The 26,440-nt window shown below is 47.1% G+C and overlaps 2 protein-coding genes across 7 annotated transcripts; one reads left to right on the top strand and one right to left on the bottom strand.

Moving 5' to 3' along the window:
* Positions 1-167: 167 nt before the first annotated feature.
* Positions 168-5,717, top strand: MEST (mesoderm specific transcript). Of its 4 annotated transcripts, XM_082777320.1 has the most exons (12): positions 168-180; positions 1,572-1,726; positions 1,828-1,907; positions 2,012-2,089; positions 2,379-2,515; positions 2,753-2,811; positions 3,009-3,049; positions 3,147-3,217; positions 3,611-3,712; positions 4,296-4,372; positions 4,684-4,747; positions 5,149-5,717. In XM_082777320.1, the coding sequence occupies exons 2-12, from the start codon at positions 1,573-1,575 to the stop codon at positions 5,264-5,266; spliced, it is 981 nt and encodes a 326-aa protein (XP_082633446.1). In that variant the 5' UTR covers positions 168-180; position 1,572; the 3' UTR covers positions 5,267-5,717. The 4 variants fall into 4 exon arrangements, with proteins under 4 accessions (XP_082633446.1, XP_082633448.1, XP_082633447.1 ...); XM_082777322.1 differs by lacking the exon at positions 3,611-3,712; XM_082777321.1 differs by lacking the exon at positions 4,684-4,747.
* Positions 5,159-25,764, bottom strand: COPG2 (COPI coat complex subunit gamma 2). 3 transcript variants are annotated; one of them, XM_082777287.1, is made up of 25 exons: positions 25,698-25,764; positions 24,301-24,353; positions 23,570-23,650; positions 22,668-22,739; positions 21,508-21,587; positions 20,639-20,714; positions 20,138-20,230; positions 19,184-19,270; positions 18,011-18,168; positions 17,173-17,306; positions 16,399-16,466; positions 15,560-15,748; positions 14,749-14,844; positions 14,101-14,344; positions 13,067-13,142; positions 12,062-12,165; positions 11,094-11,219; positions 10,178-10,240; positions 9,915-10,054; positions 9,600-9,771; positions 8,521-8,618; positions 7,843-7,981; positions 7,353-7,451; positions 6,222-6,363; positions 5,159-5,297 (listed from the first exon to the last, which is right to left on the bottom strand). In XM_082777287.1, exons 1-24 carry the CDS (start codon positions 25,732-25,734, stop codon positions 6,233-6,235), a joined length of 2,616 nt encoding a protein of 871 aa, XP_082633413.1. In that variant the 5' UTR covers positions 25,735-25,764; the 3' UTR covers positions 5,159-5,297; positions 6,222-6,232. The 3 variants fall into 3 exon arrangements, with proteins under 3 accessions (XP_082633413.1, XP_082633412.1, XP_082633414.1); XM_082777286.1 differs by lacking the exon at positions 5,159-5,297 and having other exon boundaries at positions 5,858-6,363; XM_082777288.1 differs by lacking the exons at positions 5,159-5,297; positions 6,222-6,363; positions 7,353-7,451; positions 7,843-7,981 and having other exon boundaries at positions 8,521-8,602.
* Between the last annotated feature and the right edge of the window lie 676 nt (positions 25,765-26,440).

The raw sequence follows: 26,440 nt of genomic DNA, 5'->3' as shown, positions 1-26,440 counted from the left end.
GGCGGGGCCTGGCTCTGCTCAGGGAGCGCGTGGCGGGAAGGGGGCTCGGGGGGCGGGGCTCGGTGGTGGGCGGGGCTCAAGGGGCGTGGTTTGGGCTAAAGGGGCGTTGTTTTCTGGGGGCGGGGCTTGAAGTGGGCGTGGCTTGGTGGGGGCGGGGCTTGGGCTGCCTCCGGCCTCCAGGTGGGGCCGCGCTGGGGCTGGGGGGGGGTTATGGGGTCGTGGGGGGGGTTATGGGGGGGTTATGGGGTCATGGGGGGTTATGGGGGGGGTAAGGAGGTAATGGGGGGGTCATGGGGGGGTTATGGGGTTAGTGGGGGGGTTATGGGGTCATGGGGGGGTTAAGGGGTAATGGGGGGGAGTTATGGGGTTATGGGGGTCATGGGGGGGTTATGGGGTCATGGGGAGTAATGGGGTCATGGGGGGGGTTATGGGGTCATGGGGAGGTTATGGGGGTAATGGGGGGTTATGGGGGGGTAATGGGGGGGTTATGGGGTCGTGGGGGGGGCATGGGGAGGTTATGGGGAGTTTATGGGGTCATGGGCAGGGGTTATGAGGGTCATGGGGGGGTTATGGGGACGTGGGAGGGTTATGGGGTCATGGGGAGGGTATGGGGGTAATGGAAGGGTTATGGGGGTCATGGGGGGTTATGGGGGCAGTGGGGGGTTATGGGGGTCATGGGGGGTTATGGGGGCAGTGGGGGGTTATGGGGGTAATGGGGGGGTTATGGGGACAGGGGGACATGGGGGGGTTATGGGGTTAGTGGGGGGGTTATGGGGTCATGGGTGGGTTATGGGGTTAGTGGGGGGGTTATGGGGTCATGCGGGGGGTTATGAGGTCGGGGGGGGTTATGGGGACAGGGGGACATGGGGGGTAATGGGAGCAGTGGGGGGTTATGGGGTAATGGTGGCGTGGGGGGGTTATGGGGGTATCAGGGGCATGGGGGGTTCTTGGGGGTGTGAGGGGTTTATGGGGACGGGGGGACATGGGGGGGGTGAGGGTAATGGGGGGCATGGGGACATGGGGAGGTTATGGGGGTAATGGGGGGATTACGGGGGTAATGAGGGCATGGGAGGGCTATAGGGAGTTTTGGGTTATGGGGGGGTTATGGGGACATGAGGGGGCTATTGGGGTATCAGGAGCATGAGGGTATTGGGATTTGGGGAGGTTGATGGGGATGGGGGTGTTATAGGGACATGGGAAGGGCTATGGGGACATGGAGCGGGGTATGGGGGTGATAGGATATGGGGGGGTTATTATGGGGGTATTGGGGGTTGGGGGGTTATGGGGACATGGGGGGGGTACATAGGAAGGGTTATGGGGACATGGGGAGGGTTATGGGGACGTGGGGAGGGCTATGGGGTCAACAGAGGGGGTTGTTGGGTTATAGGATGGCTTATGGGGATGGGGTGGCTATGGGGCCACGCTGGGTTGGGGCTATGGGGGCGGACTAGGGGGCTGCTCTGAGCCCACGGGGGGGGGGATTATGGGGCTTTTGAGGATGGGGCTTATAGGGTGAGTGCCCCGGGGTGCTGTGGGGCCGATCCCACAGTTCCCCACCGCCTCCCCCACAGGATGAGGGGGCGCTGGGTGTGGGTAGGGCTGCTCGGCGTCCCCCTCCTGGCCCTATACCTGCACCTCCCGCCCCCCCGGCTGTCCCCGGAGCTGCTCTCCTGGCGCTCCTCCGGGGCCTTCTTCACCTACAAGGAGCGCAGCATCTTCTACAGAGGTACCCGCGACCCCCTTTTTTTGGGGGAAAAACGGGAGATATTGGGGCTGAAAACCTCTATTTTCTGTCTTTTGGGGTTTTTTTGTTGCCCCCCACCCCAGATTCAGCCGGCGCCGTGGGCAGCTCCGACGTGGTCGTCCTCCTGCACGGCTTCCCCACCTCCAGCTACGACTGGAGCAAGGTAAAAAAGGGCTCTGCGATGCGGGATCCCTCCTTTCCCGGCACTTTTGGGGTGAAATTTGTGGGTTTTCTTAATTTTTGGGGGTGTTTTTCCCCTCCCCGCAGATCTGGGAGGGGCTGACGCTGCGCTTTCGCCGGGTGGTCGCCCTGGATTTCGTCGGGTTCGGCTTCAGCGACAAGCCCGTGAGTATCGGGGCGGGAGGAACCCGTTCCCCTTCACATCCCAAATCCCTTCCTAAAAAAAGAACGGGATCTTTTAAAATCAGAGGGGGTGAGGAGCTTCCTCGTGCCCCCAAATCTTGTTTTTGGGGTGCTTCCAAAGCATTCCTGGGTCCTTTTGGGGCTCTACCGACCCAGGACGCCCCGACTGCTCGCAAATCCCTGCCCTAAACCCCAAACTCTTCCACGGGGGGCTTTATTTCGGAGGATTTGGGGTTTTTTGAAGCCCTCACGGCCCTGTTCTTCTTGGCAGCGACCCCATCGCTATTCCATCTTCGAGCAAGCCAGCATCGTCGAGGGGTTGCTGCGCCACCTCGGCCTCTACCGCAGCGGGATCAACCTCGTGTCCCACGACTACGGCGACACGGTCGCCCAGGAGCTGCTCCACAGGTCCCAAAAACCCCTTTGGGACCGTCCCCCGTGCCGCGTCCCCAAAAAGCCGAATCCCCCTCCTCCTGCTTTTACGGCTGAAAGCGAAAAGGTTGGGACGGGGGGCGTTGGGTTTCGTCCCGAATCACGGCCCGGGTGGGGGATTTGGGGGATCCCGTGCATCCCATCGCAGCTTTTGGGGTCTTTAAAATCCCTCCCCAAATTTTTCCTATTGATCTGGGGTGGGGTTGTCCCCAGGTACGAGCACAACCGAACCGGGAGCATCCTGATCAAGAGCCTCTGCTTATCCAACGGAGGTGAGCTCGGCTTTGGGGTGGCAGCATTTGGAGAGAGGTGACCCGGATGATTTAGGGTTTTGGAGCCCATCGGGGTGGGGTCAGGCGCCCGCCCTCCTTCCCTAATTAATTCCACCACGGGGAATTAATAAAAAGGATTGCTGAAGGGGAGGAGAGGGGACGTGGCCTCACGGTTCTGCTCTCCGAAATATTTCCAGGTATTTTCCCCGAAACGCACCGGCCCCGGCTCATCCAGAAGGTGAGCGGGGTGGAAAAAAATGCTTTTAGGGTTTTAGGATTTGCCCCCCTGGCTGACACCGAGAGCGATGCCCGCCCGCTTTCTCCCCCTGCCCCAGGTCCTCAAGGATGGGGGCCTCCTGGCCCCCGTCATCACGCGGCTGATGAATTTCTTCTTCTTCTCCAGAGGGTGAGTTTGGGGTTTGGGAAGGCAGGAATTGGGGGAATTTGGAAAGGGAGGGATCCCCGGGCTCTGTCCCAGTAGAGATTTACCCCAAATCTGAGTGGCCTCGGTCCCATGAGCCGTTCCCGTTGGGTTGGCAGAGCGTTTAATAACCACGTGGCTTTCCTCCGCGCCCTACAATCCTCCTCTCCCGCGTGTGCTCCACCTTATGGGGGGTAAAAAAAACCCTAAATCACTCCCCATATGGCACACGACCAAATAAATCCCTTCACCGGCTGTTACGACCCCTTTTGGGGTGCTTTTGGGGGATGATTTGTGGCTCCCGAGGGATTCGCGGTGTAGGGTTGCCGAGCCATGCATTAATGGGGCTGCTGCCCTCGTTCCCGGGGCCCTCCTCAGTCTTGGGGCCGTTTTCGGGCCCTACACGCAGCCCTCGCAGGCCGAGTATTGGGATATGTGGGCGGCGGTGAGGACCAACGACGGCCACCTCGTGGTTGACAGGTGAGCTGGGATTTCCGTGGGAGATTTTGGGGTCGGCACCAGCAGCGCGTCTCGGGGCTTAGAGGGCTGGGCAGGGGGTGCGCGGAGCCTCCGAGTGCTTTTCGGGGGCTTTGGGGTCGCTTAACCCCAAAAAAAGATGTGGGGTGTGATGGAGGAGCAGCTGGGAACGGGACAGGGGGGTGATGTCGCGTGGTGGGGACAAGAAACTGATGGGGAGAAATCTGGGGGCACGGCTGGAATTTTTGGGGTTTTGTTGACAAGCGGAGCTCAATCTGGCTCTCTACAATTTTGGGGTTTTTGGAAAGACCCCAAGCTGGTGGTGTGAGTTTAGTGGGGCTGGTTTTTGTCCTGGCCAGCATGCAGACTCCTCTCCTCCTGCTGCGGAATCCAGCCGAATCGCCAAACACAATAAGGCCCCAAAATAAATAAAATCCGGCTCTCCCAAGGGCTCACCGGCCCCCAAATAGCTCCAGAACCCCAAAACGCTGTGATTTTGGTTTTTGTTTCTGCTCCTGGGAGGCAGCTCTGGGCTGTGCAGGGCACCTGGTGGTGTTTAAGATGATAACGACGGGCTCCCCGTCAGTATTTTGCAGTACATCAACCAGAGGAAGAAGCACAGAGAGCGCTGGGTGGGGGCTCTGATGGCCACTTCTGTCCCCCGTGAGTAGGATTTTGGTGTTCTTGGGTTTTTGGGGAGGGGATGTGGGGAATTGGGCCCGTTTGCTGCAGGTGCTGTTGGAGCCTCTTGGGATGAAAATGAGGAAAAAAAAAAAAGCTCGAGGAAAAAAAAAGCTCGAGGGAAAAAGCTCTTGGGGCTTCTGGTTTGCACAGCCCCGTGTGCTGAGGGCTTGGAGCCCTGCTGGAAGTTCCCCGAGCTCCCTACTGGGGTTTTTGGGTCCAACGAGCCTCCCCGGCCCTGTTTTGGGATGTTCTCAGCCAATAAAAGCTCCGTTTGTGCCGTTTTCTTGCAGTGCATTTAATCTACGGGCCCCTGGACCCTGTGAATCCGCACCCGGAGTTCCTCCAGCTGTACAAGTAAGGCGCCGCCACGCAGCTGGGGTTTTGTTTCGAGGGGGATTTTTGTCTCCCTTTCTTTCCATCCAGGCTGTTTTTTCTCCCCACCTGTAACCCACGCAGCCAGGCAGTTGGGAAGCTTAGAAATCATTCCCTAATTTTAGGCATCAAAGTCCCAATTCTCAGTCACAGCAATCACGCATTTGAAAATCACATCAGAGTTCAGATTTATTGTCTTGAGTTGATTTTTTTCCTCCTGTGGACCTGAATTAAGTCCAAGCACGTGGACCAGAGGCTGGGTGGAGCTGTTACAAGATCTTGGGGTTTTATTTTGTGCTAAAACCATGTCACAGACAGCGCCCCAAATGCTCAGGAGCCCACTGGGGTTGCTGTGCTTACCCCTCGCTGCGTTCTTCCCCCAGAAAAGTGCTTCCCGCGTCCACGGTGTCCGTGCTGGATGACCACATCAGCCACTACCCACAGCTGGAGGATCCAACGGGCTTCCTCAACGCCTATCTCAGCTTCATCGACTCCTTCTGAGCTGCTCCTCGCTCTCTGCTGATGAGTCAGGCTTCAGGGGCAGGAAAAAAAATGATTATTTTTTATCCCCGGATCAATACTTGGCACTGCTTCGGCTGCCAACCTGCTGCGTGCACACAAATCCTTGGAGCAGCACCAAAAATTGAGCCTGCAGGGAGGCGTGGACAAAATCAGCCCTAAGAGTTAGAGGATGCTGAAATGCCAGAAAGAAATGCGTGGCAGAACTCCCCTCCCAAGGAAATCACCGCCAGCTCTTTCTTCCTCCTTTTCCTTCCCCATCTTTGACAGCTTTAAGCCCAAAAAAGCTGCAGCGTTTTGCAGTGTTACCCGTAATAAGGCTCAGAGAAGCGTTAGGCCAGAGCAGAAAGGGAAAAACCTTCACGGCTGAAGTATAGTTTCTCTATAAATTGATTTTTGTCTCCTCTATCTCACGCAAAATCTTCAAAAAACTGTATTTGCTGCAGGTTTGGGGTGTTTTTTAACTGCTTTGTTTTAAATTTATTAGCAAACTTGAAGAATAAGGGGCTTCTGCTGAGTAAACAGCCCCCGGGGACTGATTTTTCTGAATTGAAGACAGGGAAGCAGACGGAATTAGAACAAGAGTTTTCTCTTTTATTAACAGCAGTTCATATGAATTCCAACCACTTGGACCAGTGTTTAATTTTCTGTTAATAAAAATTAGTTGTGACAAAAATCCAGTTCCGTTTTCTTATCACCTACCTCTTTTCTTTTTCCCTGCTCTACCTCAAGTGGCCCGAGATGCAAATAAGTTAGACGGGAATGTGTAAGTGTCAGGGGGGAGGAGAGGACACGGGAGAGGCTCAGTTCCAGCCAGCCACTACTGTAACATCATACAAAATATTTCCCAAATCGAGGAATAAAAACTACATGCAGAAAGAGGGGCTGGGACAGCTGGGGAAGGCCCAGCTGGTGGTTTAAGGGATGTTGTTTCCACCTCGGCAACGCTCAGCCCACGGAGGCCAGGATGACATCGACGGGGGTTTCTTCCTTGCTCCTGACTGTCACCTGCATGGTGACACCATCTCCCAGCGCCAGCCTCGACCTCACCAGCACGTCGCAACCGCCTCTGTACACACCTGAAGGACAAAAAAATATATATATAAAAATAAACCATTAAAATATTTGACGGGTTTCTATTATGATTGGCTCAGTAAGTGTTGTAGTTCTAACCCAGGAGCGACCAGCCTGGTGAGCGCGAGGCAGATTGAGGCTACGGCCAGCTGCAGGGAGGGCGAAGTGACCCCAAAAATTCCCAAAGGTAACAGATTAATGCCTAAATTAGTAACGTGGAGTCAGCACGAGTTGCTGGAGGGCTAGGGAGATGTAAACGGGCAGAAACCAGGCAGCTGAAGGTCACTTTTAGTTGGGGAAGGCAGCACACTGACTGCAGTTGTGCTGTTGGCTCAGTGCCCCTGCCATGAAGGACGAACAGACCCAGGTTTATTCCAGAGGGCTTGGAAGCGGTGTTCCTGGAGGCAACAGGCTGCAGGATGAGCCATCTCCCGTCTCTCTCCAATATTACTATGAAAACAGCCCTGGAGTTACCCATTCTGTGCCTGGAACAGATCCAGCCCTATGGTCGGGCCATTATATGCCAGGTCCATTGCAGTTTAACAACTGCACGAAGGTTTTGAGGAGTTCTTAACTTCCAGGGATTGCCCAAAAGCGTAAGCCTGGACCACAGCCAGCAAATAAAAAGTTGTAGGTACTGCAGGCTAATTTAGGATGCGTCTTCAGAGGCAGGAACTTGAAAACAAGATGTTCATAGGAAGCCACTTCCAAAATAACAACTGGCAAAGAACTGAGTTTGGTGTGTTCTCTGGAGGTTCTCTGGAAGGTTTTGCTGCTGTTGCCACAGGCAGAACGCCTCCGTGCTGAGGCACAGAGCCTAGCCCGAGTGCACCCACAGCAGCAGGCTGCAAAATCAGCACCAGCTTCAATCAGCTCACAGCTTTTTAGAGCGAAACTCTGAGAGCAGAATCCCCAAACCCATTCCCCTTCATTTAGTGAAAATCTGTCTGCAGGGGGATAGGGAAACACCGAGCTCAGCAGCATGGATACGTACCAGCTAAGTAGAGCGTGTGAGAATTTTTGTTCTCTGGCACTTTATCCGATCGCTCGCAGGGCTGCATGCCCAGGAATTTGATGATGTTATTGACAGCTTCTGCATTGAGAGATCGGAAAAGAAAGTTAGATCCATGTTGGCGCCAAGATTTCTGTGAGAACTGGTTCTCAAAGAACATTCTCCAAGCATCCACACGGCTTAATCGTTTTTCATTCATTATCTTGGTTCACAGCTAATGTGTGATGTCCCTTCTGCTGCCTGAGCCTAGGAACGCACCCTTCCCTTCTACAAGCCTCAGCATGACAGCTCTGCCAAGCTTCTGCTCACTGTGATCCCAAACTGCAACAAAAACCCTCATCACTGGGACAACGTCACATTAGAAGACACCAAATCCTCCTGCTCCTCTTCCTACCACACTGATTATTTCCCCACCACGGCAGATTTAACAGGATAACTATGTGGGTCACCAATAAATGAGAGATCATCTCACCATCGAGGGTTTTAATGGAACTCAGCGCAAAGGTTTCTTCTTTCTCAAAGTCATCCCCCACTTCTTCCCACGCAGCTGCGAAGTTCGGCTTTAAAACCTTCTGGATGTGATCAGCCACTGTCACCTCCAAATCTTCCAGCTGAGAAAAGCAAGGGAGAGTTTCAGCTGCCAGTTACAGGAAGGAACCTCATCTTAGAGAGAGAAAGACAGGGGGACAGCAGCGTTTTGCCAAGACAACTCAGGCACGCCTGGCTTTAATTTCAGGAGAAATGTATAATACTATGCTAAAAGGCAGAGGAGAAAATCAGCATTTATGGTGGTTATCTGTAAAGCTTAAAAACATACGTTAAATTATCAGTGAGACCAAATGAGTGCAAAAAACAGGGCAATTGCTTTTCAACTCAAAGTCCATCCTCGCCCTTACTGGACATCCAAGCAGAGAGACTTTCACACGTCTATCCCCACAAATCTTGTCTCCACTTGGCACTAAAGTTAAATAAACTTCTGGCAGAAGCGTGTTTTTGGGTAAGGATCTAATCAGTCACAAGCTCTGGTATTTTGGAAGTGTTTCAGGCAGACCCCCCTGTTTTCCCCTATTGGTTTCAGGTCTGGAAGGAAACTGTCAGCCCAATGGCTGGAATTAGTGGCAGGAAAAAAGAAAAAGAGTCACGAACTCACCACATACTCATCATCGTAGCCATCTTCTTCTGGCACTCCCGTGTTTGGGTCACAGTCCCGAACGGTGAATTTCATCGTGCAGCTGAAAGTACAAGCAACTGGGGAGGAAAAGGAAAGCCCTTACAGGTTAGTAGTGCAGCTTCTTCTGCCTGAGCCCTTGCTTCCCAAAAAGGATTGAGAAGAAAATAAGTTAGTTTTCCCCAGGAGATACAGACACGGCAGTGGTCAGAGCACTTCTCAGCTTCATGTAAAATTTCCCTCAGACTCCAAGATGAAGACTAAAAGAGGATCTCAGAGGAGGGAGGAGTGTGCCAAGCCCCAGGCCCAATGACTTGCAGGGTGCTGCAGTGCAATCGGTCAGCACTAGCCACCAGCAGAAACCCTGCAAGGATTTCTGACCAGTGGATTACGATCCAAAAGCCACAGTGCAGTGAACTCAGACCAGTTCTGATCTTCTTTGGTTAAAGTGTTAACCAGGAAATCCACCTCACTGATAAGCTGAGGCGTGTTAAATCAACTCCAAATCCAATACAGTTCCTTTCGCGTGTGAATAAATTAAGAAAGTTTTATGCACAAGAAAATCACTCATTTCTAAATTTCACAGTAGTTTCCAATTCCCTAGGGAGAGGAAAATTTGCATGAGCTGAATTTGCAAAGGCCCAAGCCACCAATCATTTGTCTCCACTTGCATTTTTCTTTTGACAGTCTGTTCCTGAATAATATCAAGCATCCACATTTTCAAACATGCTGCTTTCGCCGACTCAAGCTAACAGGTTCAGTTTCCTGTATTACCTGCGTGCTCTCCAGTCCTCATTACCACCTAATTTTTAACCACCCGATATCATTAATGAATTAATTAATGATATCAGGTGGTTAACTAATTAATTCAAAAGCATGCACACTATTCTGCACAAACATAGGTGCTGCATAAACAACAGCAAGCGAGACACATCAGAAAAACAGTGCTAGAACCTCGGTATGCACTCACCAAATCCCACACCCTGAACATTGTAACACCTGATCTCAAAAAGCTTTTTTTTTTTCCCCTCACTATTAATTTATTCCCTCGCAATCCTTACCTGCAGTGGGGTCATCCTGCGGCATCTGCACGAGGGTGTAACACATGCCTGGCTGGTTGTAGGGCAGGCTGGGTGCTGGGATGCAACAGATCACATCGTAAGCATCCGAGGGCTCCATCTGCACAGTGACTCTCTCTAACAGCTGATCGTTTAACGTGTTTGTGCAATCAAACTGCAAATGAATAAATTGAAGAGGACTCAAACGCAGAAGAAACATTTCCAATCAGGTTTTTCCCAAGTCAGTCTCACTGAACAGCTTTTCTCCAATTTTACCAGAATTCTGCACCCTCGCAGGGGTTTTTAAGTTTCCCTTACCTGGAAAACAATGTGATTTGTGAACACGTGTTTGATACAACGGACAAAATACTCTGTTTCTGCTTCTGTGAGCTGCACCGGTTCTGAAGACTTGAATAATGGACCCAAGCTCTTAAACTCTGGAATGGCTGCCAGTTGCTCTGCACAGAAAGGAGAAGACAACAACAGACTCTCAGTGACAGTATTTCTCGTTGCTCCTGTCTCATTTGTAGCAATCCTCTCCTTGCTTCAAGCACCGGCCACCCACCGATCTCCTCTCGTACCTTGGAATATATCCTGACGGGAAGGAGCAACTTTCTCAGGCTTGCTGGTCACTAAGGCAATCTCTGTGATGAGAAAAGCAAAGAAATCGTGCTGTCAATTCCACAATGCAGTGTTTTAAATGCCTTTATAGCTCCACTAAAAATTCATTAACCTGCAGCGTTTCACACATCCTGCTCCTTATCACTGCCAGCTCCTCACACACACTAGAGTATTTTTTTAGCTTGGCAATACTAGATTGTAAGGAGAGAAGAGATGTTTGAATCATGATGAAGAAAGGGCACTTCAGTCTGGAACAACCAGCAAAAAGCTCACCACGCTGATTGCTCCAGCTTCAGTATGACCACAGCCATGATATATGAGAACAGCAATGTACAAGACAAGCTGCCGTTTCTCAGAAGGCATTAACTTATTTATTCTGCGTGACAAGTGACCCGTGTGATTTGCAATTAATGCAGCTCCTATCTCCCACATCTAACAGATAAGAAGGGAAAATGTCAAAGGGGGGAAAAAAAATCACCTTCCCTAGAAAGCTTGTGCAAGGTCAAGATGCGAGAATTGTGCAGGACCATGGAAGAAAGCCAGTGAAGTGACTTAGTGCTTCTGGAATGCACTTTTTCAAACAGCTGTCAACACATTAATTCTGGTGATGTACAAGCTTCCCTCTGACAAGATCAGCTGAATGAATAATGAAATCTTGCCAATCCGTATTTCTTTGGAAGAGGCTGTTTTTCCTCTAGCTGTGAAGATCAGGCAGGCTTACCTACACAAACCCCGTGACATTTAACTGTGAGGCGTTCAGCTGAGTCACGTCTGTCTTGGCCTGACCTTGCTGCAGGCAGTTTACAGGCATCGAGTATCATTACAGCAACACGAACGCTCGCATTCTTTCCTATTTAAAGGAAGCCTGAGTGTTACCTGCTTTCTGTTCAAAGATTGGTGCAGTAGCCAGGGGAACTGTTTTCATATCAAAGGGTTTGTCGGAAGGCTCCAGTGTATATTGGTGCAGGGCTTTCTCCATTCCAGGAACAGAGACGGTCAACCCTGCAAAGCAGAACCACAGGCAGAAGATTTCAGTTTTAATGTTGATTCTGGGGCAGGTTCAGCAAGGTGCCAGGGTCTGAAAAAAATTATCAGCATTTCATTTCTGTCCCTCGAGATCAGGTAAGGAAAATTATTTTAAAAGCTCTTTTCTGCAGCTCAGGCTGCAGAGTAATACTCTTGCATGGAATCTAGTTTACAGCTAAATAGATATGGTTTGGACTTTGGCTAATAAAAAGCTGGTAGAAATACTTCTGCTTCTCAGTAAACACATACAGAGCCTTGTATACACGCACACGTGTGAAGTACTTCAAGACACTGCATAGAATAAAAAAGCTGCTCTGAAGATGACAGAGACTAAGCTGCCATTCCAGAGTGTATTGGAGTTACAACAATTCATTTGAGAGAAGTTATATTGCAATAAACTTAATCGTTAAATATTTTGCTGCATAATCTCTCTGGCATAAACTCCAATACATTTTTATAACCAGCCCTCACAACAAGATGCGTCATCCGCATTTTGCAACAGAGAAGATGGTGCAAAGGTTAAGAAACTTGTCTCAAGTGAAGGAAGAGGCAGTGATGAAAAAAGCCCAACCCATATTCCTGCTCTATTTACCCAGACAACCCCTCCTGTGTTTTGCTAAGCCTGCCGTTTTCAGTTGACACAAATCCTTCGAGGAAAGCACTAGTGCCAGAAGAAACACACGGTTCCATTTCTGGTTATTCTGACCCCAGATGCATCACAGAAAACTATTCTTACAGCAATTAAACCCACCCATAATACAGAATGTGGAATAACAGCTCAGACTTCAGGCGTGCATACATTTCTTCCTATCACTGACCGTTAAAAATATAAGCAGCATTCAGGGCTATCTGTCTCTGCTGAAGGACATTCAGGTAGAACGTTGCTCTGTCCCGAACTTCATCATCGCTGTCCATCATACACCTGGTTTGAGGAACAAAAGGACAGAAGTCAGCTTGCTTAGGACATCGTGAGCCGAGCTACAAATGGCACTGACCAGGCTGGATTTGATACTGCAGTGATAGTCTGAGCTCTCCTGATGAATTTGGGATTAAAAAAAAAACAAAAACAAACAGAAGATGATTGCAAAAATCATTGTGTTAAAGCTGCTTGCTATTTCAGACTGAACAAATGGCCGTGTGCTCACATATTCACCTAGTTTTTCCAATTAGAGCAGGTGCCTTATAAAAAGGGATCTTCTCCCCCTCCTAGCAACTCATTCTGTTTTTTGAGTCCACTTTGCTCCAGTCACTCAACACAGCAGTACTTCACTTGCACCTATGCTGAGGTTGCATTTGCCTGGAGCATTTCATAATTTGAATTACTTATTTCACAACAGAAGTCAGTGATAGCCTGGGGTTCTGGTACACTGTAGTGCTACACACAGGAAGAACATGACATTTATGGAATAGATAACTTAGGAAGGTTGAGTGGTCTTAGTATGATGCACACAAACCTGTGGAACTGGAACACCTGAGAGCAGCCACAGACATTTTACTATTTACAAGTAACGTGGAAATCTATTTTCTTGCTTCAAAGGGATGCAAAAACGGATATTTACTAAATCACTGCTGATTTATTACCCACTAATGAAAATTTTCATATCAGATTAACTGTCAGGCAATTCCATGACACCTCACATCCTTCGTTCATGCACATTCAGCAGTCCTGTGCTCCCACCAGCCAGGAAGGAATGCAGCCATCTGCTCAGCAGATCCATCACACATTCTGGCGTGGTCTAACTTGCTTTTTTTTTTTTTTTGGAGCCAGAGCACTCAGTGTCACCAACACTCAGCCCGTACACAGCACAGTCAGACCCACTCACCTCTGCAAAAGCACCAGGATGCTTGGAAGAAGACTCTCATTCTGGGCACCAAACTTTGCCAGCGCGCTTACAGCAGCTGGGAGAGAAAACAGGGAGGTATCAGAGGTGTGAACACTACATGCACACAGATTTTCACAGCAGACCCGGAGCACGGTGCATACGGTTGTCCTGAAGTTCCAGTTACAAAGGTTGTCACTTCCTTGCCACAAATTCATTAAAGATATGAAAAGATTAAAATATTTCTGTATTTTCAAAAGGAAATAGTTTAATGTTAGGAACTAACAGGCCAAGGCCAGCTCGACCGTTCTGCAACCCTGTTCTGAGAGAATCCTCTGCCAGGTGAGGTTAGGTCAAGCTCCACAGCTTGTTCCAGTCTTTGACCCCTCTATCCTCAGCAGTGGCTCACACTCCTGGCTATCTTTGTTTTTTACATACAGATACTTCCAGTGGTGGGCAGGGCCAGCGACTCTGCAAGGAGGTGAAATTCCTCAGCAATCACTTAAAGCAGCCTGGCCAAACTACTCTCATTTCAGCTCAGCTTTGCCTTTGAGAAACTCCACATACGTGAGCAGAAAGCTCTATAAGGAACTTCAGTCTTTACGGCCTTAAGAGTTAATAAAAAAGCAGCTGTATGATGAAATATAAGTACAGAGTACGGTCTCAGAGGGATGCTCTCCATGTGTTCCCAGGTTACAAGTGAGGAAACGGAGACCAGAAGAGCTGCCATCAAAAACCAAATGCCAAGGCGACCACACTGTATTTGTCAGCTCATTTTCCTTCCTCCCTCCCAGCAGGGCTTCCGCCTCCAGCACTCTGGAGATTGAGCCAAGACCAATACCTCTCCAAAACCAACCCCAAAACGTGAAAAAAGACTGCACACTCCAAAGGGTTTATCGTTGAGGCCCTGCAGGAAGGAAGCATCAGTCTGCAACAAGCTTTTTTGGAGGAATCCTTATCTTGTGCACGGGAGATTTCCGTGCAAACAGATGACAGGCAGAAGTCAGACATCAAGCCGAATTTTTAGCTCAACTCACCAGCCCTCACAGCCTCGTTCTCCAGCACCACCCTGTTGAATATGAAGCGGATGTACTTGGATGGGGACGGAGTCCTCGGCCCCTCTTTCCCCAGCAGGTGCAGGATCTTCGTGGCTAGGACGGTGTGTTCACAGTCTTCGATGAACTCGCAGAGGTGAGCCAAGCCAGATTCCTTACTCTCAGGATTCTCCTCGATGATGCCGATTATGCAGTCCACAATGGCTCGCTTGTACTCAAAGCCACCCTGGGAAGAGCAAAGCAAGGACACTCACCCAGCAGGCAGAGCTCAAGCTGCAGTGCTACACAAATCCCCTCACGCTTCAATTACTTCTTTCCATTGAGGAAAACAAAACATTTGTACACAAACAGAGAAGAGGAGACGGGCTGGATAATCTAATAGGGTTTTCCCAGTCCCCATTGGCCAGTAGAGGCACATCATCTGAGAATTTCTTCAGGTTGTTTTTTTTTTTTTAATGTACCAGCTCTAATCCACAAGCACATTTCAGACAGGTCTGACCCACAAGATAAACAAGGTCTTGGTAATCACTCAGGCCCCAGCATTGCCGTGTACCCACTGGTGCAAGGCCAGAGACCCTTCACACCACCAGAGCTCCCTGCCAAAAACTACACGGAACGTTTCAAACCTACATCGTCCCTGAGCATATTGGAGAGGAAGGTCATCATGACGCTGTGCTTCCGAGGGTATTTCTGGCACAAAGCACTGATGGCCTGCACTACCACTACCTGCAAAACAACAGAGAAGGACGTTAGGCACAGGCATTTGCTTTTCCAAGAAGAGCACAGGCTTCTCCCTATCTCAAACCGTCGCTTTGACAGATTACATTCTTGCACAGGAAGGATAAAATCTGGTGGTGGACTCTCCTCTCAGCATGGATTGCTGAGAAGCTCTTTGTAATTTCAAAGCTATCTAAAACTTGGTTCTTTTACTCGTACAGACAGTTCAGACCACTGTACAATAGCAGAGAAGGACTTTGCAGGCATGCTGTGCTCCTCAAGGTATCTCTGCAGTGTAAGAGGGACAGGTACAGATCAACAACCATCCTTAACCATGTTATCACCCGAATTTACAGTGATTAAACTTAAATTAGTAGTGTGAACTCTAAGTTTCTTATCAGACTGAGGTCATACAGACTTGATTAAGACAGTTATAATCTCTCTCCTAAGAGGAAACCAGAAGTCCGTACAAAGTTTTATCGGAAACTGCACAGAAGCCAGGAATCTACCAAATGATGTTTATCCTTTTTCAGAGTGGAGAGAAGAAATGGAAAAAGTGTATTTTGACAGTTGGAAAACACAAAACCACATCTTCCGAATTTCAAGTCGGCTTTGCTCTGTTAGACTAAGTCACTGAAGGATTAAAAAGTGGGAAAAGCTTCATAAAAACAAGAATGGGAGAAAAACCTGCAGCTGGAAAGAGGAGAGGCCTCCAATGCCACACCTTAAACTCATCTGATATTTCTGACACGAAGGAAGAGATCTGTTTCATGAGCCTGTCTACACTGCTCTCACTCCCTGTCTTCAGCAGGGTGGTGATGGCGAGGGTAGCAATACTGCGGTTGGAGTCCGTGATGAGGTTTTCCAGGTCCAGGTTGCAAGCAGTGACTGCAGATGGATGCTTCATGGCCACCTGTAAAGGAAACAATTTTAAAAGTTACATGAGAGCAGCGCCACCCTGCAGAATTCAGAGCTTTCAGTGGAGCAAGTATCAAAGTCCTTCTTTTTTCAAGCACTGCTCTGTTCCACAAGGACTGCAACTAAACCTTCACCACGTGCTGCTGGCACGATGCAATCAATGCATTTTGATTTCGGTTTGCATTTTTGTTTCGGTTTTTAAAATGAACTCCTCTGTCTTAAAGTTACAGCTCATGGGTTTGTCAGTCACGTAACTTGACCCACGTCTTGCTCTACTTCTGTTGTAGCGTGCTGCTCTGAAACCACAATTATTTCCTTCACAGACACCCTTTCCACACTTCTCACAGCATTAAATATCAGGGGTTCTGCTTCTTTATACAGCTGAGAGCTCAGAGGTTATCCAGCTACAGCTTGTTATAGCCCTGTGGTCTGGAAATGAGCAAACAGAGCTTCAATGAAGAAAAGATCTCCGTCACCCCAGGAAATTTGGCACAGAAAAGCCAATCCTCCAACACAGAGTATTTTGGAATACAGTAATCACACGAGCAGTTGCTGGTTTAGGTAACACACCATTAGGCACTGAAATCTGGCTTCCTCCAATGCCCAGAGACTTATGCTTGTTTAGAAGATCTTGGAAGCACTCACTTTATTAAGGGTCCGTACAGCTGCGTATCTCAAGACAGGTTTGGGAGAACTGCAGAAAAGCTGCAGCACTGAAAATAAAGAATCAAGAGAAGTAAGCGACAACAAAACATTACGGAGAAGAGGCTGCTTAACAAAAACTGGCTCCCAGTACTGCCGCTTCAGAAGAAGAGAGCCCTTATGCCCATACTAGATGAGGAAAGAGTTGCCTTGTGCCAGCACTTTAATATTGAGAGGTGCAAATAGAGTCAGAGATCAGCACAGCAGGAAACCAAACACGGTCTCTTTCTAGGAAAGGGAGTGGAGAGGGAATTCTGACGTATCCGCATTCAGCTATGCAGGTGGCATGCTAAGCATTTGTGCAGCTCTCTATTAATAACTGATTTCTAGTTCCAACAGCTAATTAAGATCAACAGCAAATTAAAAAAAAAAAGCTTGTTTTTCATCTTATAACAGTAATAGGCCATTTGTATAGTAGTTAGTGACACATCTTTGCTATTAAGTTCTCCTCTACCTTCCCTCCCACCTTCCCTTGCTGCCATTGGAAGAGGGCAAGCATCACCTTGTGCCACCCCTCCTGTCCCTTCTCTAAAGCTCTGGATGAAGAGGAAAAAGGGATCAAGTTGTTTCCCATTCAGAAGCCCCCTAAATTTATTTATTTTTTTTTTAAATTTGGGTTTGAGTCCAGTACTCCAGTTATGCTGTACTGTCTCTATACTGTGTTTCACCGCCCTTTCTTTCAGCCACATCAGCAGCACAGAGGACTCTCGGACCAACCTGAAACAGCAGGTGCCAGCTCCCTCGCTGTGCAGTTTGGCAGGTGGATGATTGCAGAAGCAGCTTCATAAATAACCATTTCGTGCTTATTCCGCAGACAGCTCTCGATGAAGTCGAAGAGTGGACTTTCATGTCTACAAAGAGATGACATCTCACGTTGTGATGCTGAACTGCATGCAATCATTAATGCTGCATTCCTAAGAACTTGACAGAAAGCACAGTTAGTGCACTGGGTCTCATGTTTCTGGCACTGCCCAACTCATACTCGAGCAATAAATTTCCTATTTACTACTTTTCTGTTCTTTTTTAATTTATCTTCTACAAGCCTGAACTCCTGCACTCTACAAATAAATACTTCATGGTTAATCATGTATCGCACACCACGAACAAAAAATTTTTCACTGATAAAAAATTTCATCAGGAGGTTAATTCCTCAGATAACTCCTCTGCTAATATAAGATCAGAATAGTGTTCCTTTTGTTTTTATCACCGTAATATAGATAGATCCTTACTCAGTCTGAAAGACAACTAAGGAGGCAAAGTACAGAACACTCCGCCCCTCCAGAGATTATTCTGCAGTTTTAGCCACGCTGTCAGGTGAGTTCTGGTGTGGTGCCAAAACAAAAAAAAAAAACCACCACACACAAACCTCACAACTACCAGACAAACTGCTACTCAGTTCAGTCTAGTGTTCTGCTGTTACCTGTGCTTCATTTTTAACATTACAGTTCTGTGTGTAGACTTCCACATACATAAAAATAAATAAAGCAAGTTTCCTAGCTCCTATTTACCTGAAAGGACAATTAATTTTGTAATTCACACCTTGCTCCTTACTCACCCCTCTTCAGATTCCTTCAGGAGTTTGCTCGCAATTCGGATCAGCATGCAGTACGCAAACTGGGATTTCAGTCCGGATTTGGTGAACTTATTCAGCATTTTGGTAACTGCGAGGCGATCATTTTTTCTAAGGTGATAGAGCAGCCCCAGAGCGTGGTACTGTTAGATCAGAAACAGATGTGCACAAGAACACATGAAGACATTAAATGCACAATGCAGTTGGAAAAGACAGATTATCAGCCCTCTTCTGTGTCTTCAAATTGCTATTTCCTAGCCCAAGTACCTTTTAACCTCAAATGATCCAAGTTTCCTGACAAATAACAAAGACCTGCCGTACTTCCTTTCCTTTCCCGTCTACCCTCAAGAAAGCCTCAACACATTTCTAAAGATCAAAGGAGTCATGAAGTTAGTTTACTTCACTTTCTCCCCATTAAACATCAGAACTTCAAGGGCTTCAGCTTAACTATGATACACAGTAGCATTTGCTTTTCTAGTATACTTAATATCCAGGGTACCCCAAGCCCTTCAAATCACAGCTGAGCACATAAAAATCCTTGAGACATTTATGTTTAAGGTACAAAGAAACATTTCCAATTGCTTGCAGTGTTTTTTTTGTTTGTTTGTTTGTTTTGTTTTGTTTTCCATGAGACTGATTCCCAGTAAAGCTTAATGAAGCTGCTAACTGGGCACAAACAAAGCTGGAATTGTAGATTTGTTTCCAATTGTTAGTCATAAATAAATACTGTCATTTCCGTAACTGTTTTGATTATTTATACAAAGATTTTCCTAATACGGCTATCACAGGTATTTGGGCTATTCCCTGTGGTACTGCAACAACTGGTGAATTTTATGAAGGCCAAGACAAAAGATACTGGTATTCTGGAAAGCAGTGAGATTTGTGAAAACTCAGATTCAAAGCCCTTGTTCCGCAATACCTATTTGTGAAACCTGTCTGTAGCATTCCAGCTTAATTGTCTTGCACTGTGATTGTGAAGGAATTAATGGTTTTTGAAATGGTGGAATCATTTCCCTCAAAACAAAACCATTGTTTTTAAAAGAATAAGGAAAAATGAATACCAGTTCCTTTTTCTAAAGCTATTATAAGAACTTCCAGAACACCATTAAAACCTTGTAGTGTGTTTGCAGTTTCCTGGGGCAGCCCCCCGAAACGTACCTGTACCATAATGTTGTCACTAGAAGCTGCTTCTTGAGCCTCGTTGATCCACCGTTTGACGACATCGTAACTGATCTTCATCATGTGCTGGAAGAAGCCACAAATTGAGACTGCAAACAAGCTGTTATCAGAAGCACCGTGAAGTACCATGAGCCTTGTTTTTCAGTTTCACTACTTCAAGATCATCTATTGCTTTATTGCATGCTACTGGGAACAAAGACTAACTCCCAGATTAAATAATGAGACACCTGTTTCAATAAAGCTAGAAGTAGCTCAGAAAGATTTTATGTCCAAAGCAGACAAAAGACAAAACCAGGGCAATCTATCTACCTGCTGCTAGTTGAGGAGGAACGTTTCAGTTGTCAGTATTGATATAGCTTCCCTTGCACCCTTGGGGTCTCACACAAGCCCTACTCTACCCTATCAGCTAAACTTCTTAGCTCCCGCTTTTTATTATTATTTTTATTTATTTCCCAGTGCAACCAGTCTTGTTATGTAACAGAAAGTAAAAGCAGCTGGCTTTTACATAACTCAAATGCTCTTTCAGTCATCACTGTTAGTTCTTTCCCAACACAGAGCAGGTTGCTTTAACTTCCTCTCAGCAAAATGATAAGCACTTTTATGGCTGTCAGTGTGCCTGACGTTTAAAAAGAAAGACAAGTCCCTCTGCAAACGAATTAATGTTCCACGCAGAGATGACCAAGCACTTTGTGCTTGAGCGATGCAATCAAAGTACTTTAAAGCAAGAGAAGATTAAGGAAGGAGATAGAGAGGCTACTTGAGACAAAGGAAACTCCATTGCTGCTATTTATGTCTATTTTCCAGTGAGAAGACAAAGAGGAGTCCTATCAAAGGAAAGGGAGAAGAAAGAACAAAACAAAAGCCAAGCAAAGCTACACATGCAGCACACCCACAACACAAGGCAGATTTACAACAATTTACTGCTGCACTTACCAAGGAAGACACCAGTGCAGAACTCGACACACTGGGGACTTTGTCTACAATGGCTTGCTTCATGTATCTCTCAATGGCTTGTAACATCGTACCCTGTGAGAAGAGGGGGAGAAAAAGCATTGATTCTCAACCCCTGGAGGTTCAGTTTAAATGCTTAGACAAAAACAAACGTAAAACGTGTTCAAAAAGCCCTCAGAAAAATGTTTCACCTAATTCTAAAAACACAAGGGAGACATCAGTGCCCACCCCTGAAGATTCAGTGACACAAAGCCTACAGCAAGGCAGTGTCAGAGCAGAAAGCAGAACTCCAAAGCTCCTGATTTTTAACTCCACCTTTCCAAAGCTACAGCTCCAGAGCCTTCACATCAGCACAGGGCTTCAGAGCAGTCCTCCCTGAAGTGGAAGTTCCCTTTTTACTTTAAGAAAGCACCCTGCTACAGAGTAGTTTATTTCATTTTAAATACAATTTTAATCTCTCCAACAGAAGCATTTTGTACTTACGTCAGTGATCCTGCACAGTGCTCTGATGGCTGGGCCTCGGTAAACATCTTCCTTCCCCGTCATGTCTTTGGTCAAACTGAAATAACCAAAGACAACCTGTTAACACTTCTGTAGTATCTCAATGTCTCAGTCCTTTTGCAACACTTCGTTTACCTATCCTTCAAGCTGTTACCACGTAACTGCTAAGATACAGTATTGGCTAGAAACAACTTAATAATTAGTTATTTGAAAATTATTAACATCAGATTCTATAGACATACAGAGCATTACAGAGATATGTAGTCCATAAAATTGCTCTGCCGTACAGTCAGTTTATTTAGCACAGGCATTCTTCTTTCTACCTCATTAAGTTTTGTTTGCTGAACAGCTACAGTCAACAAAAATTCTCCTCGCAAAAACTCTCTCTCTGGAATTTGTTCTCACAACAGCTGTCACGTCCACTCCGCAGTGATAAAAATTAATAGGTCAGTGCTGGAGCGAACTGAGTTTTGCTCTGTTTTCCATATTTGCTCTCACAGCAAAGTGAAACAGAAACCACACGTTCAAAACATCAGACAAACAAGCAAAACAAATCAGCTTCGTAACATCAAAGCAAAAGCATCAGCACCAATGAGGTGGAAGAAAAAAGAAAACCGAAAAAAAAGTAACAAGCTATTAATAAAGTGTATATAAATTTTTGGTTGTTTTTTAAGGAAGGCATAACAACACAGGAGGAAGAAATTAACACTTCCTATGTGGCATGGAACAACTTGTTTTCCCTTGCTGTATCCTTGCACAATTACAGAAAACCCTAGTGGCTAAAACAAACATGTCAAGATGTAGCTACTTGTTTCAGAGCTCCGATAGGGCAACTGCAGAAAAATGTGTACCTGCTTGTGACAATGATGACATCCTCAGAAATATTGGCCATCTCTTTGATTGTAAGGTAACACATTCTTCTAAGGGTTTGCTGTGAAAACAAAGTGCAGAAAACCATTAAACTCACAGGCAGGTATGAATAAACACTTCCTGTAAGTTTTAGAAATAAACCGGACGAGTACACCCTCTTCCCCATGTCCATACAAAGTCACAAGCACACAATAAAACCCTGACTGAAAACTGGACACCGCTCTTATCTCCTACTATTAAACAAATCAGGAAACTAAGAGATGTCTTACAAAACGATAGGACTAATGGAAAGAAAATCTGTGTGTTGTGTACGAGTGAAGTGGCACACCAAATCTACACACAGAAACCTCATGATTATCAGCCACATGCTTTAGAGTTTCCTCTTTTATTGCAAAAGAAAAACAGAGATATGCAAAGAGCACTCACATTTTAATTCTTTGAGAGCAAATGGTATTTTTGCATTAAAAAAATAATCTTTCTATGATATGGATATGAGAGAGGTCACAAAATACGCTGTGCTTCCAAAATTTTCATTCTATCTTTTGACAGTTACACGCGGGACTCTCTTCAGACAAATCTCCCCCAGACTGAAGTGCTAGCTCATTCTAAGCAACGTGAATGAAATCCAACCCACGAAGCATATTCTGCTAAGATCTACATCCTCTGCAGAAGAGATCAGAAAAGGACTTTACATCGGACAAAACCCAAAGCTTACTCCAATATTTTTAGGATGTTGTCATGCCTCTATTGCACGCTGATTAACAAATACAGCAAGCCGTTAGGGAATAGAACCACATGAGCTACAAGCAACTTTTTAGTTTCTCTTTTGAGATCCGAGCAGCTGCAGGTTATTTGCAAGCGTAAGAAACATTCATAAAGTTATACAGATTGGTATACTAAACCTTTCTGTCATTATTCACATTCTTTACAACAGGAATTCAAAATAAACCACCAAAAGCAACCTGCAGAAGGAGCTGTGTGTCACTGCAGCCATTTCAGTCATTTGTTTCCCAACAGTGCATTGCCTTCAGCAAGTGGTTTGCTCACCTCACCCTCCTCCCACAGCCCAGCACTCAACTGCTTTGTAATTACTGCAAGCAAAAACCAAGGAGGCAGAAAGCGTTAAACGCCCGGCACTTACATCATTAGACTGAAACAATCTAGTCATTGCGAAAAAAGCTTCTGTGGCTTCAGTGGTTCCAAAGTGTTCACCCTGAAAAAAGAGTAAGAGATATGAGAGGGAAAAAAAAAAAAAGTATCATTATCCAGTAGCCTCCACCTTAATTCCCACCTCAAACACCTACTCACATCCCAACAATCTTCTATTTCAAGACTTTCTTCCTCACGTGAGGAGCAGTCCCTCCCTCACCTCGTTTGCCAGGGAGTAAGGCCAACACTGGCACTGTTACCCACTTGGCTTCAGTGAGCATCACCCACAGCTGTACAGCGACACAACAGTCGGCCCCGTAAGCTCTGGTCCCTCTTCTGAGGTTTGTGTTTCAGCAACTGGCTTTGCACCACGCTTCTTAACCACACGGATGCCCTTGCTTAAGAGGCACCTACTCGAAGACGACTGGTGTCAAGAAAGAGGGAGCTGCACAGGTCATCCCAAGCAGCAGTAACCCTGTGTCAATAGCACCTGGCTCAGGCCATGTAGGCAGGAAACTTTTGTGATTACCCAGCATAAAATTCCTTTCCTTACCACGCTTCCAATTTCCCCACGAGAAAAATGACACCTTGTTTTCTTATCTCACCTCAGTTATTCCTACTTTAGGCAGGCAACCGCAAATGACTCTTAATTGCTCAATGACACTGAACACAACCAAACAGCAGCTCTCACTTGGAAAATACTTAAAAGCTTCAGGGACCCACACATATCCCACCTTAATCAGAAAGGGATGCATAATACTATACCATAAGCACTCTCTTTCTTAAATCCTACCTCCTGAGTCTGACAGGAGTTATAAAACCTCTTTCACAATGAAAGTTATCAGAAATTAGCCTTGGGAACATGCACTCTGGCTGGCAAGAAACGATCATTACCTGGTTCAGCAAGTAAAGGATCTTGGTAAGTATGTGCAGGCATCTTCGTGGGTTTATGGGGGTCTCATTAAAGATACGCGCCTGCAAACACAACACGAATACTGTATTACACTATAATCCAACACCAACAATTTGTCCTTCACCATAAAAATTAAAGCAGTTTGCTTTCAACCGAGCAGCTTGTAACTTCGTTATTATTCTAAAATGTGTCCCAATGAACATATTTTTGGTGTCCAGTTCAAGTGTGGCTGTCTCTTGTGTCTCAGCAATAGACAATGACTCAGTTTACTATTTAGTACTAACCAAATAATTTAAAATAAAAGCATAATCTATAAAATTTCAACTCTTCTTTCCTTAGCATCTGTAGCCCAAACACTACTTAGTACTAATCCGTGGGTTAGAAAATTAGAAAATTGAAATTAAGCTCCTTCTCGTTGCTGTCTGTACCCCCAAAAAACTGTTATTTAACCACATATTCACCTCATCACTTCAGGGAACACAAAGAGAAACAAGAAGACCCATAACACAGTAGATTGAACGAGAATAGGAAATCAGGCAGAGGATCTCTTCAAAAAGCTCTAATTGCCATACAAAAAAAAATAGCTTAATTAACTCTGATTTTAAAGCAGCTATCCAAACTTTGCTTTTCACTTTGCCTGCCAGTTGCACTGTAATTCCTCCTCAGGCTGCTAACCCGTTCCGATCAGAAAGGGTTAAGTTACTGTTCATACCTCCTGCAGCACAGCGCTCTTCTCCAAATGCTGGAAAGGATTAGAGCCACTCCCTGGACAACAAGAGAGACCTCTCAATTAAAGAAATGTATCCATAACAAACACCAACAATAAAAGCAACAGAACCATACATGCAGGAACAGCTCCTAAACTTCAGAAAAACGCCTCAATGCTACAGTGACATTCCTCTTTGAATAACTCATTATCCCCATCAACAGCTGTGAATCCACCTCCGTAGGCTGTATATTCAGAGCTATAGGAAAAAATGGGTGACAGGATTTAAACATAGCTGGAGGGTGAGGGAGAAAAGTGTTAACCACTAAAGTAGTTAATAACGGTCATTTCATATAAAGCTATTTGTTCTTTTTTTCTCCTAGTCCCCCTACTTTATTCCTTCAGACACAGAGAGCACCGAACAGAGCAGGATGGGGCTGCTGCTCGGGATCTGTAAGACAAATCCACCACTAAGCAGGGCTACTCAGCAAGCTCCGCAATCAGCCTGGCCACAGCACATCACAAAAGCACAGATCCAAGACTTATCTCCATGCTGTAACTTCTTAAGCTTTTAACCACCCAAATTCAGAGGTTGGGAAGTTACCTAGTGGCTAAAACCCAAATCTGCAGGAGGACTTCAAAACTATTTGTGGGGAGAGGGAGACAGCGGATGGACAATGGGATGGGACATGGCACGAGGCTCAAATCCATCTCTTGTCCATTTCAACTCCTGTGCCCCGTCTGGAGGGGCCAACTATTGTATATTTACTACCTAATACAGTTTGAATCTCTGCTGGAAAGCAGAGGGAAGCCTTTAGTTTCAGAGGTGGTTAAGAGGGACCATCTTCTCTTTGAGATTTCTGAAAGGCGCTGATGTTTCACTCTGAGCTTAACTCTGCTCTGAACGCACTGAACTTCTTGGAGGTGGCATTTCTCTGCGGGCAACACACTGACAGCAAAAACACCCCTCAGAACCCCTGCTGCAGACCCCTTCAAACCCTGCTCTTGATCCTTTTCCTCCCATAAACACTTTTTAACGTTTAATTCCCTCTCCTCTCACCCCTCACACCCCCAGCAGAGGGAAACTGGGACCGGCACGACACCCAACCCACCGCCCACAGCTCGGGGGCTGTAACGGGGCAGCCTCAGGGCAGCACCAGCTCCTCTCAGCCCCCTGAGCCCCGACCTGCGCCTCAGGGGCTCCCTCACCCCCTGAGGTGCCCGACCGCGGCCCCCCGAGCCCCCAAACGGCCGCAGCCGGCCAGGGAATGGGGCCCGGCGAGAGGAAAGCCGGTAACGGCGGCACGGGGAAACCCAATCCCCTCAGCTCGCACGGCCCCGGGGCTCCTCAGAGCCGCTCTCTCAGGGACCCGCCGCCCACCCCCGCTGCCGCCCCGCCGGACCGGGCTCCTCGTCCTTCTTGTCCGCCTTCTTCAACATGGCGCCGCCACCGTCGCCGCCTCAGCGGCGGTTCCCGCCCTCTCCCCCCTTGCCGCCTCGCAGCCCGCGATCTGATTGGCTCCCGAGGACGCCACTCAAAGCTCTAAGCCATTCAGGGCCGTCCGTCGCTCCAAGCCACGCCCCCTCCCTGCTGCGGAGGGGTCGGGGCAGGGACTGAGCTCCTCGCTCCCCCCCGCCCCTCCCTCAGTCTTAAAGGAGCCGCGGCGCCATTTTGTGAGGGGGTGTTGGACCCCCCAACTGACAGACAGACAAAAAAAATAAAACAAATAAATATCTGAGCCCCTTAATAAAATAACGAACCCACATTTTAGCCAGATACTCTCATAAAGGGGCTTGAGTTGCCTGAGGTGTTTCAGCTGCCATCTCAGCATGCCCTTGCTTCACCCTGCGCACTGATTCCCTGCCGTCCCTTCTAAAAATAATAAAGCTAAAAATGGAGCGGTCATAAATCATTAATGCCTCCGCAAGGGCTTTCTGAATGATGCGGTGCAAATGGCCTCCCTCCTGGCTGGAAATGAGGAGACATTTCTTCTCAGAAAGAGTGGTCAGGCGTTGGAAGGGAGGTGATGGAGTCAAACAAAACAAAACAAACAACAAAAAAATCAGAAATTAGGATCACCCATTATCACAACACCATTCTCTGTAGCAATGGCCAATGTGTGAGGCAATAGAGGGGTTTCTTAGG

This window comes from Aythya marila, assembly GCF_965140915.1.
Source record: "Aythya marila genome assembly, chromosome: 1".
Classification (NCBI taxonomy): domain Eukaryota; kingdom Metazoa; phylum Chordata; class Aves; order Anseriformes; family Anatidae; genus Aythya; species Aythya marila.
The sequence above is the reverse complement of the archived record's forward strand: the minus strand, read 5'-3'. Positions and strand labels throughout refer to the sequence as shown.